Below are 21651 nucleotides of genomic sequence, written 5' to 3'. Positions count from 1 at the left end.
CCTCAACACCAAAGTGGAAACCAATGAAAACATTTATTTGCATATATGCACATCAAGCCAATCACACAGAGAGGAGTCTCTGCTGGCTCAGAGCTCCAGGTGAAACCCGGGGTGGGGGTGGGGGTTAGATCATTTAAGCACCAATTAGCTCACTTCTAAAGCCTGAGCAATCAGATGGCCAAGACGCAGGTTTCTCTCATTTGATTTTCAGTTATTCTCAAGAAACATTGACCATAGATAAGCACTGTATGATTTCCAGCGATGAGTGATAAAAAAAAAATTCCACTTCACACTTAAAACACTCCTGTGGGACTATTCACTACAGAGGCTTCACAGCTTCACAGTTGAAGGCTGTTGTGATTCTTTACTTTCCCTAAACCAAAATTAATGGAGAAGAGAATACTGGAGAGAAAACCATTCCCCAAGTAAGAGACTGTGAAGTACACTGTGCTTCTGAATTTCTATAATAAATTTCGCGGCAATAGCCAAAATGGATGTCTTACAATGCATCCTACAGTGAATGGACTTCAGTGAGGTGTACACCTGCACGTGGTTGCTTAGATTTCAAGATCTGAAACCTGACTGCCAGGGACCAAATGCCACTTATTAACCTCACGACCTTGGGCAATCACCCTCATCATTCTGCCCCGGGGCCCCTGTCTGGGCAACAAGAATCCTAACAGTCACAGTCCCTACATCATAGGGTTATTGTCAGGAGGATTAAATGAGCTAATCTACCCTAAGGGCTTAGCACGGTCCCTAGGACCTAGGAAGAACCCAATAAACGTAAATGAGGTTAACACTATACAAAGAAAAGAAACCGTACCATCAATCATTTGAAGACAGGTTTTAAAATTTAAATTGTTGTCAGCAGATCCCTGCCTCTATTTCCTGCAAAGAGGCACCAAGACAAGTTGCTTCTGAGATGATTTTGAAGAGCTTGTGATAAAGACACAGACTGGCGTACACCAATTCAAGTTCCATTCACACAAAATAACTTGCTGCTGTTGACAAAAACCATTATCTTCCAAAATATTACCTTTTCTAAAACACCCTAAACCCTCTATAGCTAAGAATGTCAGCAAATTAGAAGCCACTCTGTTTACGCAGCTTTCTTACTAACAAAACTCCACATCATGAACTTCTAATCATGTTGTTTGTCCACAGATTAATAATAACCCTCGTTCAAAACCACATCATTTCCCTTTTCTGCCTCATTTCCTTCAGAGTGAAACATAATTTCTTCTTGGACCTGGAATAGAAATTTCTAGGTTAACTAAGCAAATCGTTACCAGAAATGCAATTTTATAATACTACTATTTCAGAGCATTCACAAGGCATAAAACATCTGTGTGGTGTTTGTTAATTTATAAAAATAACCTAATATATAGTATACACCACCTAAGTGGAAAATTGAGTCTATAACTAGAGGTGTAAACAGAAATCACGATAGATTCCATCAGTATTGGGTTTTGAAGTCCAGTTGGGAACACTTTAAGAGCTGTGACCCTTCTTTAAGTCTTGGCCGGAGGTCACAAATTACTTGACACAGATGTTGGGTTCAGCCAACACGGGATTTGAAAGATTATTAAACTCGAATATCTTTAGGTGGGCCATGACCTCTATTTACCTGACGGGCCCTTAAAGGCATTTTATTTTTGCAAACCCTGACTAGGGCCCATCCTTACCGAGAAGAGATCAAAAGATAATCATTAGTTAAATAGACACTTCCCTCACTGACGGCCTGATAAAGTCCAGAGCCTTGGAAATCAGAGATACTAATAGTTACATTCAGAAATTCTTCTAGTGTGCTTGTTGGGTTAATTTTAAATATATACTTTCAGTGTAGATATCTAACAGTGGCTCATTTGATCAGGACTGCTGAGCTGAGTTGTTAAAAATCATTTACAGCTGGGGATGCTGAAGGAAACCAGAAAATAGAGCATTTTTAAAAACATGTTCTTTTGATATGAAAAATCTGAACTCAAGTCCAAATTTCGCATCCTTTTCAAAAAAACCCGCAGTTGGTCCTTCTTCACATAAAAGGAAGTGAATTTGCTCAATGCACTATTTAAAGAGGAACTAGTTTCCACTAATGTATTTTAATGAATATTTATATATATACACACACACAGAGACACACGCATATATACACATACTCAGAGCGGGGACTGAACCAACTATCATTCTCATTCTTTTCGGTTTGTTGTACTTCCTGGGAGATTCTGTTCAACTTACAAATTAAGTCTGAGTCTAGGACCCGAATAAGAGCACACTGGAGAGGGTTTCCTAAAACATTAGTGCACAGTTCAGTCCACAGGCGTTAAGTTTTAGGCACTGATGAGACGCGAGCTAGCGGGCTCAGAGTCCAGGCATTATTAGTTCGGCGTTCCTTTGAGTTAACGTGGCAGCGCGCTGCCGTTCACACCGCGCCAGTGAGTACGCCCTTGTCTCCGGCTTCCTCTTCAGAACACAAACACAAGGCACCTTGCAGGGAAGTTGCTTCTGGGGGCAGCGCCCCTGGACTCTCCTGGGTTAGTCTCTCCGAAGGCTCTGGTGAATTCTCCCTCCATCCTGGACTTGAGTGCTGCTGGGAGACTTCCCAGAGTGAAGGGCACGGGGAAGGGAACACCAGAGCGGATCGCGAGAGGGGATCCTCTTGAAGGCCCCCTTCTTGGATACACCTGCTGGAAAGCACCTCTTTTTCTTTGGAGTTCCGCCATTTCATCCTTCTGTTCTGAAACCAGATTTTCACCTATTGATAAAGTAATGGGACAAAATGATCACTTATGCCAGGTTACTTCACGTCAGCATTTTAAACTGTAATTTCTCCGACCGGGCCTTCCACAGAATACCTTATCATGAGAGCCAGCCTAGCGAGGTCCCTGCGGTTTTTCACCTGGGCACCTCCAGAAATACCTGAGAAATTACTTTAGCGTAATATCTCCACACACACTTTTGAAACAAAACAACTGTGGTAAGCTGATTACACCCTGTAAGCCAGACAACTTTCAAGACTGATTTAACTCTCTTCGATATTTTTAAAACCTGATCTAGTCTGTGCTAAATTATTTATTCAAAGGAAATGTTACTGACTAGTAATAGCATCTGAGTGCTTATTTTGTGCCAGATGTCAGGCCAGGCACTCAACATGGATAATATAATTTGATCCGCACAATGAATGCAAGAAATTCTTATTTCATACGTAAGAAAACTGGGGTTCAAAGCAACGAACCAGTTCAAGGTCACACAGCTAGTAAAACGGAAGTACTTAGACTAGAATCCATGACTGTCCCCCTCCAGTGCCCAGGCTCTTATCAACATTCAGATCTCATTAGGAAATTTTGGAGACTAAATTAAGAATACTTTTTATAGCGCTTTGCTAAATTGCAGGCTTTATGCAATTTCCAAGTTTGATTACTTCCAGGATTTATCAAACTCGAAGAATTAGACTCAATAAGTAACAATTGATTGTAATTAACCTAAAAGTGCTCATGATGGTGGCTTCCAATCTGAGCCATACCTTTTCCCCACGTCTCTCTTTACTATTAACCTCCTTCATCATCTACTGTGTAGTCCGCTGTGCCTGAGCAGAACACTTCACATTTGGTTTCCTGACAGCATAAAAGCCAATCACATCACTCTCCTGTGAATTATATTGCATCCTTCTAAATAGATTTCTAGTTTTAAAATAAAAACTGGACATGTTTTACCTACAGAAATAATTATTGAAGTGTACCAACCAAATACTTCCTCCCAATGAAGGAAAAAAAATTCTACCTGAGATGGTCTTTCTAGATTGGCAAAAATTCCATTCCTTCAACTTGATTGGCCATGTTCAAAATGGCTACGAAAGAAACCTACCCCAGGCAACTGAGTCCGAAAGACTGCCATCGCAGTTACAGTCCTGTGATGGAGGCTTTTCATAAGAAAACAGTACCAGTGTGTACATACCAGAGCATCTGGTTCTGTTCATAAACTCACTTATGATTTGCACGAGGCATTTACTCCTAGAAAGCCTGCCAGGTATTTCTAATGGGTTTTCACTAAGACAGTTGTTTGTTCCCATTAGTGATTCTTGTCTTTCTCATCTTCATCATATGAATTATTTTCTTCTCCTCTTAGCTTTTCTGCATGTCTAGAAATTGTTTGGAGTGACATCTCAATTAGAAAAAAAAAGTCATGAAAGGCGTTTCTTCATAATCAGCGGTATTGGGACAAGTGTACATATTTGGGGAAAATCATAAAATAAAAGTTCTACCTCTCAAAAAATAGGAAAACAAATTCCAGACGGATTAAACATAAATATCAAAGTTCTAGAAGAAACTATAAGAGATTATCATTAAAGTCTGGGGAACATGACATGAAACAATAAGGCTACAAAGGGAAAGACAGATCTGACTGCATAAGAATGAGAAATTTCTGTACAAATAAAGACACCATAAACATATGAAAAAGCCATGAACTACCCCAAAGAATTAAAAGCAGGGGGTCAAAGAGAGATTTCGCACACAGTGTTCATAGCAGTATTATTCATATTAGCCAAAAGGTGGAAGCAACCCAAGTGTCCACTGATGGATGAATGCATAAACAAAATGCGGTCTATACATCCAATTGATTATTATTCAGCCTTAAAAAGGAAGGCGATTCTGACGCATGCTACAACATGGATGAAACTTGAAGACATTATGCCTTGTGAAATACACCAGTCACAAGAGGACACATACAGTGTGATTCCACTCATATGGCTCCCTAAAGTAGTCTCATTCACAGAGAAAGGAAGTAGGATGGTGGTTGCCAAGAGCCTGGGGTAAGGAAGAATGGGGAGTCACTGTTTAAGGGGTAGAGTTTCAGTTTTACAAGATGAAAAAAGTTCTAGAGATGGATGGTTGCACAACAATGTGAATGCACTTAATGCCACTGAATTGTACACTTCAAAAAGGTTAAAATGATACATTTTATGTTATGTAAATTTTACCACAATTTTAAAAAGCCACAAATTTGGAGAGGATGTTTGCAAAAGCTGTTAACAGGAAAATGTTACTAACCGTAATTTTTCAAATACTTTGAGTAACAGCCAAAATAATTGCTGCATATCAACAAAAAGACAATATGACAGAAAAAAATGGTGCAGTCATGAAAAGGCCAATTCACAGATTAAAAATGACCAGGAAAGCGATTAAAAGATTCTGAAGTTCTGATAATTAGGAAAACTCAAATTAAAAAATAACAAGTACCATTGCCGATGAGGTTGGCAGCATTTTCGAAAATTTAAATAGTGGAGGGTTTGCAAAAGAGGGATTGTTTATTAGCGAAGAGTGAAAATTTGATATAATTTAGGATCTTGATACAATATTATATTTGGAAGGGAACTTTTAAGCTATCACAATTTAAAATACACATAAAATTTAACATATAAATCTCATTCCTAGTTCCCCATCTTACAGAAATATTTTTAAAGTCCATCACCCGATTCCCAGGGGCATAAGGACCAGCCTGATGGCTGTCCTTTCCAGAGGTGGGCATTAGCACGCGGCTGCAGAGAGACACGAAGTTCCAGGAGAAGCACCGATCTAGTGTCCTTATTCGGCAACACACCTAACCCACCTGCGGCTGCCTCCTGTATCACTGTCTTCCATTGTTATCTAACTGCTCATGAGCTTCTGCTTTGTTTTCCCAGTCGGCTGTATCAATTCCTGGGGTCCAAGGAGGGATCCTCAGTACTTACCAGTATCACCCCTTCCTGCCTACCTAGCACAGTGTCTGGCATGAAGATACAGCTACTGGTTTATCTGTCGTACACAAAAAATTGCTCTGTGACATAGACAGAATTCCTATATTTGTCCCTGTTTTTTTAGGTGAGAAACTGAGGCCCACAGCAGTCAGTTAAGGTTATGGGCCAGTTCGTACCACGCACAAGCAGAGGACAGGCGGGCTGATCTAGGCCAATTACCCTCCACCACACCTCATACTGCTTCCTACGACTATAAAAAGTTGGGGGGCAGGGGGACAGGTCACTTCCCCAGGGAAACGAAGCAAGGTTAAGAAGGGTTTCATCCAAAAATAACTGGTTTAATAACATCCAAAGTTAGAAACCAGGTCATTTGTATTGAGGGAAATACAGTAGAGCGTGGCGGGTAAACACAGCCTCGGCTAGCCCTTCAGTGCCTTCACGCTGATTCAAAAAAATCCAGGTGTTTGTAGTCCTGCACCGGGAAAGCCAGTGTGACAAGCAGAGTACCTGCTGCACTTTCATTGCTGCCATACCCCTTAGCCAAATGCCCTTGTGCAGTGAACATCCTGCACAACTGTACAGGGTGGCTCTAGGTTGCTTAACAGGAGAACGCCAGCTCCAGAGTCAGGTTGCCTGGGGTGGGAGCCCAGCTCCAAAGCAACTTCACTCTGTGACACTGGATCTGTTAACTTCTCTCCATTTCCTCATCTAGAAAATGGGGATGATTATAGTGTTTATTTCACATGGTGATTATAAGGATTACATAGGAAAATGCCAGTGCCTTGTACTGTTAATTATTTATAACAAATAGGCCAGTTTTTAAATAAGAGTATGCTGCACTTCCCAAAAGGCCAAAAAGTCTCTTTCAAAATTATATGAAACATCACTGTACAAGGAAGGTTTGAGAGGGTTGCAAATGTGAAATTACTTAACTCTATTTGAAATAAGCCCACAATGCAAAATAAGGAAATCTATTAAGAGGTATTTGTGAGAGGTATTTGTGAAGCAAGACAGGAAAATTGGTTCCTGCTTTGTAGCCAATTATGTAGCCTGTTGCTCTGAAAACAGAGCAAACAATGTAATGATGTAAAAGCCACAGTCTTCTCTTTTCTCTTCATGTGGGAATAATTAATCAGGCAAAAACCCAGACCTCTCAGCAAAAGGATGTTCCCAAATAGGAACTATGACATATATTTCCACCCCCTAAAAAAATTATGAAAATCATTTCAGTAATGCTTCAGGGTCCAGTACCATGCCTAGTCCAACAAATCTTTGCCAAATGTATGGATTTCATTGGATTCCTTTAAAATAGGAGCAGTGGACATCTTCCCGCTCCTTAGTACCTGTGATTCCTTTAGACCCAAGCTGATGGCAAGTTTCTTTCGGTCTGTTTTGCTGATGTATTTCTGCTTCTGAAACATTTTTTCCAGAGCCTTTCTCTGGTCCTCAGAAAAGACTGCTCTTCTTAAAATACCCCTCCGAGCTTTGGAATTAGAGTCCTGTGTCAGGAGAGGCAGCACACTCTCTTCTCCTAGAGATGAAAAAAGATAGATAAAGTCCCATTAGCTATAGGGAAGAGAATTCAATCTGTCTTTCCCAGGACAACATCCTCCTTCTCTGTACCATGGCCAAATTATATCATCTCTGGACTCTGCACACACAAAGCGGTGCTTTTTAACCTCATTTTGGTCATGGATTCCATCAAGGATCTGATAAATGCTCTTTGCTCCCCAGTGATTAAAAAAATACATGTGCTTTCCCTCCCAATTTTGCATGCCATGTCGGAAAGTCCATGATCTCAGGTTACAAAGTTCCAATGGAGTACAAGAAGCAGGTGGATTAAATACTCAATTTTTCTCTAATTCTTCATTCATTCATCCATTCTCTCAAATTTCTGAACACTCACCAGGCACTCTGCTCAATGCTACACACGAGAAATCAGACGTATGCTTTATCACTCATTACCTGTAAAATCTAGTGGAAGGCATTTACTGAACTGTAATCACGAGGGTGATGAAGTGTTCTTAAGGAGGGTGCCACTGGAGCACAAAAGCAGGGGTCTAATCTTAATCTGGGATGTCAGGAAAGTTTACAAAACTCAGAGATGTGTAATCTGAGAAGGAAGGTTTGGAACCCCCCCCCATTCACCCCCCCCCCCCAATTCAGGTGATCATCAACTCCTTCAGGGCAGAGACATTATTACTCTTTCTGTCTTTTCATGGCTAGCACAACACTGGTTCCCACCCTCTGTGAGTTTCACTCATCATTCACCATTCATTCATTCAGCTTCCCAGTTGTGGGAGGCAGAACAACACTGTTCCCAAAGACGCCCATGTCCTAAGCCCCAGAACCTGTGAATATGTTACATTACATGGCAAGGGGGAATTAAGGTTGCAAGTGATGTTATGGCTGCTAGTCAGCTGACCTTGAGACTAGGACAGTATCCCGGAGTACTCAGACAGGGCCTGATGTAATCACAAGCGTCCTCATAAGTCGAAGAGGGGGATAAAAAAGGAAGTCATACTGAGAGAGTGTTGAAGAGGCTACACTTCTTCCTCTGAAGACGGAGAAAGGGGTCATGAGCCAAGAGATGCAGGTAGTCATTAGGAATGAGAAAGGCAAGGACAGATTCTCCCCTGGAGCCTCCAGAAGAAATGCAGTCCTGCTGATACCTTGATTTTAGTCCAGCGAGACCCATTTCAGGCTTCTGACCACCACGACTATAAGATCACAAGCTTGTATGGTTTTAAGACAGTAGGTTTGTGGAAATTTGTTACAGCAGCAAGAGGACACTCATACACTAAGTATCAGGCTCACCGGGCTAACTGCTGAGGAAACTGGACAAACAGCACGAGGTCCCTGCCCTCAAGGAGCTCACCTTCTCGTGGGAGGACCGACACACAGACATCACTCCACAACACAGGCACCAAGGGAGAGGGAGCAGGGGCTCCAGTTTACAGCTGTAGCTGGTATGCATTTTGGTGCTTATTATTTTTAAATAAAGAAGTAATGAGTATCTTACGTATTCAAGAAGAGAATGATCTCTAAAATTCTCTGGAATCACAAAAAAGGAAATAATGCGTTAAGAGAAAATCCACTGAGCCAAGTCTAAAAGAACAATTCAGATCAACAGAGAAAGAACTAAGGCCAGTCCAGACAGAGGGACTAGCATGTCTCAAAGCACTAAGGCACAAAGGGACAAACTCTCTCCAAGGGGAAGCAGGCAGTCTGCAAGGCCGGGGAGGGGCGTGAACAGCCGAGGGTGCAAGCCGGCCCCCGTATCAAGCCGGCCCCTGTATCCAGCCGGCAGATGGACTTTGCTTGGTCTTGGAGTGTTGGTTAAAAATTCTGATTTAGTTGTTCACATGTAACAACTGGAAAGTTTTATGTGAAGTCCAGGTTTCCAATGCCTCTTCAAAGGTAATCATACTGGGCTCACCTTCCCACAAAGCAAAGAGCTAGGAGAGGGAGCGGCAGGTGCCCCCTTCAGATGGAGCATGCGGTTCCCAGTTTGCCGCAGCCTCACCTCGCTTGCTTTTTACCTGCCGGGTTCTTGAAGACACAAGAACCTCTGGCACAGAGATTACGGAATGTAAGGGAGCCAGACCACAGCGGACTACAAAGGTGTGGGACATCATCCAACAGGCAGTGAAGATCGACAGGATATGTTTAAGCAGAGCGTGACGTGGTAATAAGAGCAGACACTGCGCACTACTCACTCTGCAGTCTTACACTTTCTCTGGGTTAAGTTGCTGATGTGCATTATTTCATTTAATCCTCCCAACCGATCTACGCCATGAGTGCTACTGTTACTCTCCCCATTTTTTTTCAGATGAATCCAAAGAAGCTTGGGAAGCTTACGTAGCTCTGTCCAAAGTCATGTGGCTAGCGCCTCAAACCCAGTAAGACTCCAGATTCCAAAACAAATGCTCTCAATCCTACACAGTAGTGACACAATCTGACTCGTATTTTAAAGAAAAATGTCACGAAATGGATGAATCTTGTCAATTCTACCTCTGTAATACAATAGCTTTCTTTCCTATTTAGTTAAATGCTTGCAAACCTGTCCTAGCTAGTCTCTCAGCCCCGGGTTGTACCTCATTCTGGTTCATCCTGTCATTGTCCGAAGCAGCAATGGCCTCTGCCTCTTCCTTCTAGCTCTGTTAACATTCCATCTCCATGGAAACGCCATAGCCTCTGGGGGTGTAATCAAGACCAATTCTTTACAAAGGTCTAATGCCCTTCCCATTCCTCTTCTCACGGGATCCTGGTTAATTCTCCATCTATAGAACCAGTTATTTTTGCCTGTCTCAAGCCAACGTCGTATCTTGAATTCAGCTGGATTCACAGTTTCTTTATCAGAGTTTTAAACAGTTTGATGCAATATTGGTCAATAATAAAAAATAGTCTAAATATTTCAAAATGCTCATATTTTTCTAAATGCTTTTCTTCTCTAAACCATCCCTCGTATGGAGTCCATGGAATTGGCCCTTCTGTGTTGCAGCAGGGCACAGATTTATCTGTTGAGACAGTGTCTCTCCAGGAAGCCTCAGGACAAACGTCTGTGGAGGATGAAGAATCGGGGTTGGATCTTGGCACTGACTTGTGTGACTTGGAGCGAGTTACTCTTTCAGCTTATTTCACAGAGTTTCTCTAAAGATTTGATGAAATAGCACAGATTTTGTTTTCAGTGCCTGGCCCACCATAAAGATCCCACAAATATGTTTTATATCCCCCTGTTGGGTTGCATTTTGTTCTTATAAGAATCACACGCCATGGACATCCTCTGAACAGATGAAGACATGTTCAGAGCAGTTAAGGTTCAAAGCCGCACAACGGACGGTTGGTAGCGAGACCTTCCGAATCCAAATTCTTGGCTCCTTTCTCTGCCCTCCCCGACTGTTTCTCGGTTGGTCAAGAATGGGAAGGAGGAAACATTTATAGACACAACCAGAGCTCCTGTGTCCGACTACGGGCTCCTACACCGTTCTGAGTCCCTCTGTGAGCCTGGACTATGCGGCATCTCCTGTGCAGCCTGGTAACAGTGTCCTCAAATTCCAGAGTGCCCTTCTCACTTCATATCTTGACTCTGGCATTCTTAATTTGTTAATGTATCCAGTTTACCATTATTACAGCCATGTGGATTAAAAGTTCATCACCACATCACCCAAATCTGGGTGACAGTTGTGTTTTCTCAGGGGCACCAGACCCACAGTAGGCAATCAACGTGTTAAAAATTAGGGAAAGAAACTTAAATATCCAAAGGTAGAGAAATGCATGAGCACAGTGTCTTATAGCCACTCAGTGAAATTTTAAAGAGTTTTTAAAGATGGCGGCGGCAGCCAAGAAAATACACTATATAATGCATATGATAAAGAAGATACACACTGAGCTCACAACTAAGTAGAAATGCAGAGAAAAAAGATTGAAAAGGCAAAAATAAACACTGAGGCTACTGCTGTAGAGTTATAGACAGATAATGCATCTCCACTCTCCATGCTAAGTCTGGTTCGGTTCTCTAAGGAAAGTGGGCAAGTGTTGTAGCAACCTTTTCGGGGACTACTCTGCAGGGACTCGGTTGTTGCTGAGTGACAATGGAAAATGAATCCACACCATCCTTCAGATGCTCAGAGCTGATAAGGAGAGGCTGAAGAAGAGCAGAGACAGCCACAGATCAACACCCGCAGAGCACAGCAGGGAAAGGCTGTAAGCATCCCATGAGAAGCCACTTGGTCTTGGAGGCCAAGGGTCAGCCTTGAGAGACAAACAGTGTCTCCTGCTGGCACCCTCTGCACAGGCAGGCAGAGACTGACACTCACAGACGTGTGAGTTGGGTGAGGACAAGTGTGAAACATGGTGGATCTAGGAATCCCACGAGGCTTGGCATTTCCAGACTGGAGGATCTCTGTGGGAAGGACCCATGACATACGCTGGGAAGTAGATGAGGGCCAGGGGTGACTGCTACAAGTTGAGGGTATGACTTGCCACAGAGGAAAAGCCCTTCAACAGGACCTGACTGACTTAGCATCTTAGAAAGGCCAATATTTTTTGAGTTAATGCAACTTTTTAAATCTACATAGAAATACCAAAAAAGTTTATGGACCAATAAAGCTAGCTTTAAAAAAAAATCTTCCTACAGCTTTTTCCAAGTAGAAGTTTTATAAGTAGGGGCTATGATTCTACTCATTTTAGCCCCTTCTTCTCCAAGATCTCCATGTTTACATAAAACACCTGGGTAACACATTCCAGCATCCCTAAAAATTTTTAATAGGAACCCACAGGTTTCTCTATTGAGCTATTTTTAAGTAAAGAGAAGGAAGAGTCCCATCAAGGTAATCTACAACTAAATTATTCTCACCCATGGGGTAAACTCTAACACTTACGGGGTCACGGACACAAACCAGACCTCACTCTCTCAAAGAGACCTGATGTGGTTGTGAAGGTTGGAGGGTTAACTCCTGGGTCTGGTCCTCGGGTTTCAGAGGCCTACAACCAACATGAATACAACCAATGAACAAGCAAAAAATACGGCAAAGATAAGAGTAGTATGTTCTCCCTTTCTCTGCTAGCGCCGCGTTCAATACACAGATCATAATTGTTTTCATATGCGGACAAGATGCTGCTTCTACCACTGACGCCTGTCTCCACGGTCCCCGCCATGAGTCTTTTGTGGGCTGGCTATCTGGGGATGAATCCACACCATTTTCCTACCTTCTTGACCTGAGGATACGTGCTCAAATTTACACCTGCAGAACAAACATACAGACTTCAAGAACTTGGTGATTCAAAGAGCTCTCAGGAGCTACTGAAAAGTTCTAAACAACGAATACCGTTGCCTATTCCTAAACTCATGACAAATGCCTGATTTATATGGAAACTTACAGGTGACCAAAAATAAATAAATGAATACTATAAAAGTAACAATGGATACAGAGTTTAAGGCATGCGGTAGAAGAGAGGCTTCCAAAGCCAAGGCCACCAATTCAAGGTGCTGTACGCTCTACCAATTTGGGAACATCATTGTTATTATTTTTAAAGTGCGGCTTCCGTATATATTGTGGGCTCAACTTGTGCTGCTGTGTGTGCCATCGACAGGCAGCACGTTGTGTAATCTTTACAATGCCCAGCGGTAGATGTCATCGTCCCCATTGTCCACAGGAAAAAGCTGGGGCTGCAGAAAGTTAAGTTGGGCAATGAGAGGTCACACATCCAAGGAGAATGAGGCCAATCAGTGCTCTTTAAAATTATACTGAAGACCATCAGTTACCAGTGCGCAGGGAAGGAGGTGGGGAGGTGGGGAGAGTCATATTAAAACGGCAGCATGAGCTAGGCTAGAAGAGTTTTCAAAGACAAAATTCCCCGCATCCTGGGATGGCCCCTACACACCATGCTCCTGGGAATCTCAGCGTGCAGTGAGCCTTGTGAGGGGAACTTTCATCGGAGGTGTGCTGTGTGTGAAGGATACTGGGGTGGGTGAGCCATAGAAAAACACAGCATTAGATGAATTGGTGGAGGCCTCTGTCCGTCCTGGGGACTTGACCTCCAGGAAACGTGTCTTAACTCTGAAGACAGGACCAGCAAGCCTTAGAGAACAAAGCGGGACTCAATACAGTCACTTTCTAGACATCAGCCCACAAGCAAACAGCTGCAGCCCTGCCCTGCCTGTTGCACCTGCCACCCAACAGAGTCCCGACCCATCAACGGTGTGCTGGCACTCCGTGTGGCGTGGAGACTCACCCTGACTCCTCCGAATCTCTGGGTGACTGGTCCCACCTGGGGCAGCTTCCTCTGTCCTGCATCCTTTCACCCTCTCGCTTCAGGAAGCCTTGGAAAGAGTTTGGGACCCTTCATGCCCACTGCTGCTTTCTGCTTCTTTGTAAGCATCTGGACCCTGCTGTGCCGCTGGCCTTGCTCACGCTGGTTCTCCTGGTCCAGCCCCTCCTCCCAATCCGGGCCCAATCACAGCAACCCAAAGAGGGCCGTGTGACGGCCCCTCCTAAGAAGGCTTGTTGTTTCAGGATTTCTGTCTGAGGTTACACAGGCGTTGTGTATTAAAAACTGACAACCCAATGTCCTCCTGACTTTGCAAGGGAAGTTACAGCTCAAACCTATGAAGCAACACTGCATCCAGCCCTCTCAAGGCTTTTAGTAAAAAGTAATACATATATATTTAAGATTATTTCAGGATTGTTCAAGTTGGAGATTACCAACAAACCTTTCAGAAACAGGATTCCTTCATCCTTCTACACAGTTCATAGTGGCTTCTCGGAGCTAGAAGAGACAAGAGGTGACTTAGATCCAGGCCTTGCCACCAGGCCAGCTTGAGATGCCATCAGCCTCCGTTAACTAGTCCTCAAATGCAAGTTATTTTAAACCTTGAGTCTGTGTTTCTCCTTCCTGGACTCAGCTTTCCTCAAACAGAGGATGGTTTCTGTCTGTGGGCCTGTTTTTCTCTGCAACAACACCCATACAGGTGTAACTTCCCGTCTCCCATCCTTCCTGGATTTCTCAATTTCTCTCCCAGGAAGAGCTTCCTCACCCTTCCTATTTGCAGGTGTGGCGGTGTGTGTGTGTGTGTGTGTGGCAGGGGTTGTTTGTGTATGTGTGTGTTTTATGTAGTTCCTGTAGATTTGAGGTTTAGAAAGAAGAGATAGAGCATTGGCCTGGCCTGCCCTATTTAAACTAGAAGTCCATCTTCCACCCTCTATATGATCTAGTATTTGGGACAACACTTAATATTTATGACAACACTTCATTATTATACAATTCGATTTGCTAAAACTGTTTCCCTTATATTAAGTCCAAATTCAGCTTCCGCTAAACTCCACTCATTGGCCCCAATTCTGTCCTTTAGATCAACATTGAACGAAGTGTATCTAATTTGAAGATAACTCTCATGTTCTCATTATTTCTTGTCTTCAGGACAAACATATTCAATTGCCTTAAAAAAAATCCCTGACCAGCCATTTAGACCCTTCACCACTGTAGTTGCTGATTACCTCCTGACCTGGCTTTTTATTGGCAAATTTGTCAACGAGTCTTTTAAAGTGGGCCTCTGAAACTGAACCGATGCGGATAGTCTGACCACTACAAAGTCCAGCAGGACTACTGTCTCCCATGCTCTGGGTACTTTATTTCTAAAAGCACAATTCAACATCCCCAGGTCGCTCTGTAGAGGACCGAGCTAACAGGACACCTTTCCTTCTTTGTCCCATCTGGCGATTCTTCCCCTCCCCTACACTGTACGTGTGCACCTGCTTTGGAGAATCTAAAATCGGGACTGTATCAGCTGCTCTCTTCGATTTCATGTCGTGTTCAGGCAAGGGTTGTGGACAGGATCAGGGACAAGCGCCTTATATCACCAAGTAGCTCCCCTCCCCACCCCCCTCCCCCACCGCCTGTGACTTGGGGAGGAAGGGAACTCCACTGCAGGAGCATTACTCGAACACTTTCACTGCCGCTGTGGAACTGCTGAATAGAGCCATCAACTTGGAAAAATCTCTTGTCTTCAAGTCTCTGACTCCTTTAAGCCTTCCTCCTGGCTGACTAGGGGGTCATTTATCTAGAGGGCAGTCCACCCTTCACTACCAAGAGGTCAAAACCTACATTCTGCTTATCACACAAAACTCGATTATGTTTTCAACGAAATAACTAGGCTTCTTTCTCTGTTAGAACAAAATGTTGCATCCTTCTGAAGATCTCAGAGGGCTAAAGAGAAATCCTTATAAAAGAAGCCCTCGGGCAGCCTTCTGTGGATTTCCACGGGTCTTGGTCAGTTCCCTACACCCACTCACCACTCCGGCTGGGAACAGGGCACAGCCAGGCCAGGCGGCACGAAGACCTGTCAGAGCTTTGCCACCTTTGACAGTGTCACTCACAGGACCAACCTACAATATTAAAAATGCCTCTTCCCTGTTGCCTTCAACAAAATCCTAAATTCAGTATATTATGTTTTTTTAAGTTTTAACAAGAAAGGGAAGATAATAAAATGATCTCAAAATGCAAAAGGTAAGTTCATCTCCCAAGAAAAAGGCAGAGCAATGAATCACAGAATATGTCCTTTTATAACGCAGCTCCAAATTTAAACTTTGTCTTTTAATGGATAAAAATTCTTGAAAGGCCAAATTCGAGTTGGGGAATCAAAGACAAAAGGAAATAATGGTCTGATTAATTCAGTGAGCTAGTCTATGTAATTAAGACTCCTATACTTTTTCAGGTTGTCTTTTTTTAAGGTCATTCTCTGCATAATTTCTACAACTTTTCATTTTATTTTAGCCGAACAATGTGTTCGTTTGAAAAGAACCTTCTGGATATAATATCAAAGATTTTCCTATCCTGCTTGGGGGAAGGAGAGAGCTTTTACCACTGCTTTTTAATTTTCCCCCACTGTAAGGACTGTGCTTAAATAGCTCATTAAACTATTTATTATTTGTGAGAAGGACACTGGATGAATGACTGTCTCCACATTGTAACAAGTCAATCATAAATCTAAAAGGTTAACAAGAAAAACTTAATCAATTTTAAACAAGTGAATCATATTAAGATTCAGAATGCTGTTTTGCTTACTAGTTACCGACATGTTGATCTGATCCTACACTTTTAGAAAGAGTGAAGTCAATATTGTGAAACAATGATATGAGGGCCACTGATTTCATAGCTTGTTAAAATTTTTAGTATAAACCTTAATTTTAACTGTCCACGCTGAAACCTAATACAAAATTACTTGGACAGCTCATTTTCCTTCTTTTGTACAATGGAAAAAAAACTCAAATGCTTGGGCATAAAGTCATTCTTATTATTAAAAAAAGAAGAAAAGAAAAGCTAGTAAATGCCTTAAATACAAAAGATTACTGTGCAGATCTAAGCCTTAGGAACTGTTCCTTGGTATCATGGTTATTTACATAAAATTCTTTATTGACAGCATAAATTCATCATTTCATTTATTATTCGCTGCCAATGCAATGAACACTGTAAATAAGAAAATAGGAAATTAATTTCAGATTTATAACTAATGAGATGTCAGTGTTTCTTAAGAACACTTGTGGCATCTCTAAGCTGTCTTAAAATGCCAACTTAGAAATGGAGGCAAACGAGGCACAGCATTCTCCATCCTTCCTCTGAGCTCTGCTGCTTCTCCCCTTGTCTGTTTAATTAAACAAAAAAGATAAACACAGGACTTTGGAAGCCTCCAGGGATAGACACCACAAGTGACAAGAGTTAACGGTCAAAGGCATAAAGTGGGAAGGGCTGAGAAGCCGGCAAAGAAAAATGAGACTTGCTTAGAGTGATTTTCTTCAAGTAAATGAGAAGATGAAGTTATCTAGGAAATGATTTTGGAATTGCTTTTATGTACTCTTATTTATTAAACTGCCCTGGGCATTTGTATCCTTTTAAGGCTTAGAAGCTCTTATTAAAACCCTAGTTTAAAATGAACACACACACACACACACACACACACACACACACACACACATACATGAATGTCCACCTCGTAACACGGAATTATTTGGTCCACTGCCACTTATCTAATCTCCATCGCCAGAGATTTTCTAAAGTAAAAGACCAGTATTAAACAAGGTGCGGTAACTGAAATTAGGCATGGATTGGACCTCTTTCAATCTCCACCCCTGGAATACCACATTAAAGATTTAATTCCACAGAGATGCCGCCACACTGAGGTATCAGATGCTTGGCTTCTAAGTCTCTTCTCCTGCAGTCTTTTCCTGCTGCTCTCATATAGGGTGATAAATGTCTCCTTAATTTGCACAACAGTTTTCAATTACCCTCACAGGAGACCACCTTGAAGGAGCGAGTAACAGGTTTAGTCATGGTTTCTATTTTTCTATTTGAATCAATACATTCTAGTTAAATGGACAATTAATAGGTCACTTTCGAAATAGTGGTGTGTCCGTCCTGGTTAATACACAACCCCCACAGTGGATAATGGGCCGTATGTATTCAGCCAGTCCTGTATACACTCCGCACGTCCACTAAACCCCCTTTTCAGGTGGACAGGGTTATATGGGAAGATGAGCTAGAATGAGTCTATAAAAGTCAGTTTCATTCACTGCTTTATTTTTCTGTCAAGTGCTTTAAAGGGTGTCCAGAAATTCACTTGGAATGTGAGACAGGAGAAAAGACCGACACACAGGGCCGCGCTTTATGACCATACAAAAGGGCGACTGACCCTTGCCCAGGCCTTCTCCCTGTGAAATGGTTCCTAAAGTTCACCCGCACAGTGAAAAATCGTGGTGAGGTCGCGTGTGGATGAGTCAAGTGAAAGTGACGATTGGTCACGGGCCTGTCACCCATTGTGGCCGGCTCCAGCCATGTAAAGTGCTCTGTGGGAAAGTACCGGCCCCCTAAAGAGATGCCCAGAAGCTTGCAGCTCATTAAACGGCCAGCATTTGCTGCCTCACTTGTCAGGAATCATTCTGGTGAGCAACTGCTCTCCTGGAGCATTCATAAAACGCTCGGCAAGAGGCAGGGGGGATCTGAATTCAGCAGTGCCAGCGACCCGGACTTTGGCCTGACTCTCCTGTTTCACTCCTCACCTGACAGAGCTGTTAACCCGAATCAATGTTTTCTCTCAGGGATGCTGAAATGCATGTACCCCTCCACTGGGCTTCTTTATCATAAACTCGAATCCTCTGCCTGCAGATTCTCATTTGACCTAGAAATCTCAAGATCAAGGGGAATTCTATTTTTATTTTCAGTTAGACATTTTTTCCTTTTGCTGGTGTGTGCGCGCGCACACTCCGCAAGTTTTTGAAAAGTCTCGTCCTCCCTCCTCCCCGGGCACTATTCAAATTGTGTAATGTTTGAAGAAAAGCTCTCTTGAAAATATTTCCTACAACCCCGGTTGGCTTTCTTCAAGATCAGAAGAGAAGGTATTTATCTCCTTTTCCAATCGTGACAATTTTTAATCATTTTCTGTGGACACCTGGTGACTTTCTGTGTTGCGTTTTCAGCTGAATGGAAGTTCTACAGAGCACCATTTCTTATCCTGCCTTCTTTTCTTTTTCCTTCTTTAATTGAGTATAGCCACACATTTCAGAAAGAGCCAAACTGGTCCCTCTGAGATCTTTTATATCCAGTGGTAAACAAGTCGCCTTCCGTGGTGTGTCAGCCCTGGGTTTCAATGCCATCAGAAAGGGCTCACAATCGCTCAGTGTGCTGAGGTTTGATAAATCTCTGGAAACCTCCTGAATAGGACCGCTGTGATTTTTAGTGAGGAATTAGCTCTTTGCCATTGCATTACCAAATCAGTTTTCCAGAGCCCATTAAATCCTGCTGCTTTGGTTTACAGAATAACTGAGGCATTGCTGATGAAGCATTAAAAACTTACTTGGAAAAGCAGTGGGGGCCGCAGGGCGCCGACAGGACCCCCCGCAGCACGCAGAGCAGAACGGCGGGGCGCTCAGAAAGGGAGGTTTGGGAGGCACTGCAGAGAAAAGCATTGATGTCATCGATTAGCCGTTTCTTTCAGACAGTCTTCAAAATTCCAGCTTCCCCAAAGTCACGGAGTTAAAGCACTACACCTTCTGAGCCTTGAGTTAGTTACAGCTTTTACTGAAATCAAAGTCATTTTAAAGTAGCCTTTATCCGTCAAAGAGCTTGCTGGATAGTTTAACCAAGATTTGGACACACTGTGGTGGTAAACACTCAAATGATCAAAACCAAATGTAATAGTTCATTTTCTGTGTGGTTATTAGTCGTAAATACCCAATACTCCTTTATTTAAAACATCCTAGCCCAGGAATCCCACTCCTGGGCTTGTATCCAGAAGGAAATCTACTTCAGGATGACACCTGCACCCCAATGTTCATAGCAGCACTATTTACAATAGCCAAAACATGGAAACAGCCTAAATGTCCATCAACAGGTGACTGGATAAAGAAGATGTGGTATATTTATACAATGGAATACTACTCAGCCATAAAAACCGACAACATAATGCCATTTGCAGCAACATGGATGCTCCTGGAGAATGTCATTCTAAGTGAAGTAAGCCAGAAAGAGAAAGAAAAATACCATATGAGATCGCTCATATGTGGAATCTAAAAAACAAAAACAAAAACAAACAAACAAACAAAAACAAAGCGTAAATAAAGGACAGAAATAGACTCACAGACAGAGAATACAGACTTGTGGTTACGAGGGGGGTGGAGGGTGGGAAGGGATAGACTGGGATTTCAAAATTGTAGAATAGACTACACTGTATAGCACAGGGAAATATACACAAAATGTTACGATAACTCACAGAGAAAAAAATGTGACAATGAGTGTGTATATGTCCATGAATAACTGAAAAATTGTGCTGAACACTGGAATTTGACACAACATTGTAAAATGATTATAAATCAATAAAAAATGTTAAAAAAAAAAATCCTAGGGCAACACTGTCCAGGAGGACCATCTGTGATGGTGGAGACGTCCTACATCTGCACGGTCCTATATGGTATCTACCTGCCACACCACCGAGCACCACCAAGCACTTAAAATGTAGCTAGTATGTCTGGGTAACTGAATTCTTAAGTTATTTTGAATTTAAATAGACTCGTGTGTCTAGAGGCACGAAACAGAACAGCTCTAGAGATAATACTTAACAAGAAACAATTTGGATGTTACGTGTGGAATTTTCCTTTTTTTCAGATTATATTACTCTACTGTTTATTCTCAGAAGGTTCTTTGAAATCCATAGGTAGCTGGGTCTCAAAATTGATAACAGTTAATTTACTGAGCAGTTACATGATACAAAGTGTTTTTTTCTGATCACTTTTACATGTTTAAAGGTATCTGAGAATAGTAATAACATTTTACCTCAAGTGATATCTAGCTAATTGAAACGCATTTGTGTTTGTAGTATTGGGAGTTGCCATACAATTCTGCTTTGCTCATTTTATTAAAATATGCTATTTAGAACATTTTCAATACATAGACATGGAATAGTTATCATTACTCCTGTAAATAAAATTTAAACTCTGTTCCTCAGTAGATGAAAAATAGCTATAAAAGATTTCAGCAGAACATTACTGGCTCTTTTTATTCAGCATTTACTATATGCCAGGCTTTGGACCATGTCCTTCAGTATAGTGGGGTTTAATACAATGTAAACATGGGTGAGATTTTTCTGAAAGTGGGCAACTTGCTTTTACCATGGTATACCCAGCAAAGCAGCTGGCACATTCTAAATAGTCAATAAATTTTCAATAAATGAATGAATGATCTTAAAACTAAGAAACAGGAAACCAGGAATCAACCCCTTCTCTGCCCACTGAGACACCCTAAAACATAGGATCTTCTGTAACAGATGACCTTGAAATCTAGAACATAACTTGAAAATAAATATTCTTATTAATCTCCCTTCATTTTCAGTGGCAACTTTTTTCTTTTCTTAGTCAGATACAGTGAATATTATTTTGACACAGATACATGACTTTTTCAAGAACACAGTAATTTCAGACTCATATATTAACCAATTGATAAGCACATGTTTATTTTACCAATATATTTGAAGGGTATATCAAAATAAGTATATCGTGCAATAAGAATTCTATGGTCTCAGGGTCCTTAATGCCTTCAACTTGTAAATTAATCATAATGCAGGGTCTTTTCTATAATACAATGGAAAGTTGTCAACATCAATGCATTTGGCTTTTTAATATCTGGATTTTCAAACAATAAACTGTCTTAATGCTATTTTGAAAATACGGCAAAGTATGAAAAGGAGCCCCACTCTGGTGTTCAAAAAGTTCTATTAAACTTTTTGAAAAGCTTCATTGTTATTATAAGTTGTTCTAATATTGACTAAAAACCCCCTTAGAAATGATCATTTTATTTGCATTCAGCATCTTAAATGACATGACAAGGGTATGGCATTCTTCAGGCAGTTATATTTTCCAATATTTCTATGA

At 41.8% G+C, this 21651-nt stretch overlaps 1 protein-coding gene across 1 annotated transcript in view; it reads right to left on the bottom strand.

Annotated features, from left to right (window-relative positions):
- Positions 1-2091: 2091 nt before the first annotated feature.
- The window catches only part of DBX2 (developing brain homeobox 2), a 30912-nt gene continuing 11352 nt past the window's right edge, over positions 2092-21651 (bottom strand). Inside the window, exons 2-4 of the mRNA XM_032493265.1 lie at positions 19083-19178; positions 7078-7265; positions 2092-2755 (exon numbers count right to left, since the gene is read on the bottom strand). Of these exons, the coding sequence (XP_032349156.1) occupies positions 2423-2755; positions 7078-7265; positions 19083-19178 (617 nt within the window). The 3' untranslated portion in view covers positions 2092-2422. The remainder of the gene's footprint in view (positions 2756-7077; positions 7266-19082; positions 19179-21651) is intronic.

This window comes from Camelus ferus, chromosome 12, assembly GCF_009834535.1.
Source record: "Camelus ferus isolate YT-003-E chromosome 12, BCGSAC_Cfer_1.0, whole genome shotgun sequence".
Taxonomy (NCBI): domain Eukaryota; kingdom Metazoa; phylum Chordata; class Mammalia; order Artiodactyla; family Camelidae; genus Camelus; species Camelus ferus.
This window is presented reverse-complemented; position numbering and strand designations above follow the sequence as displayed.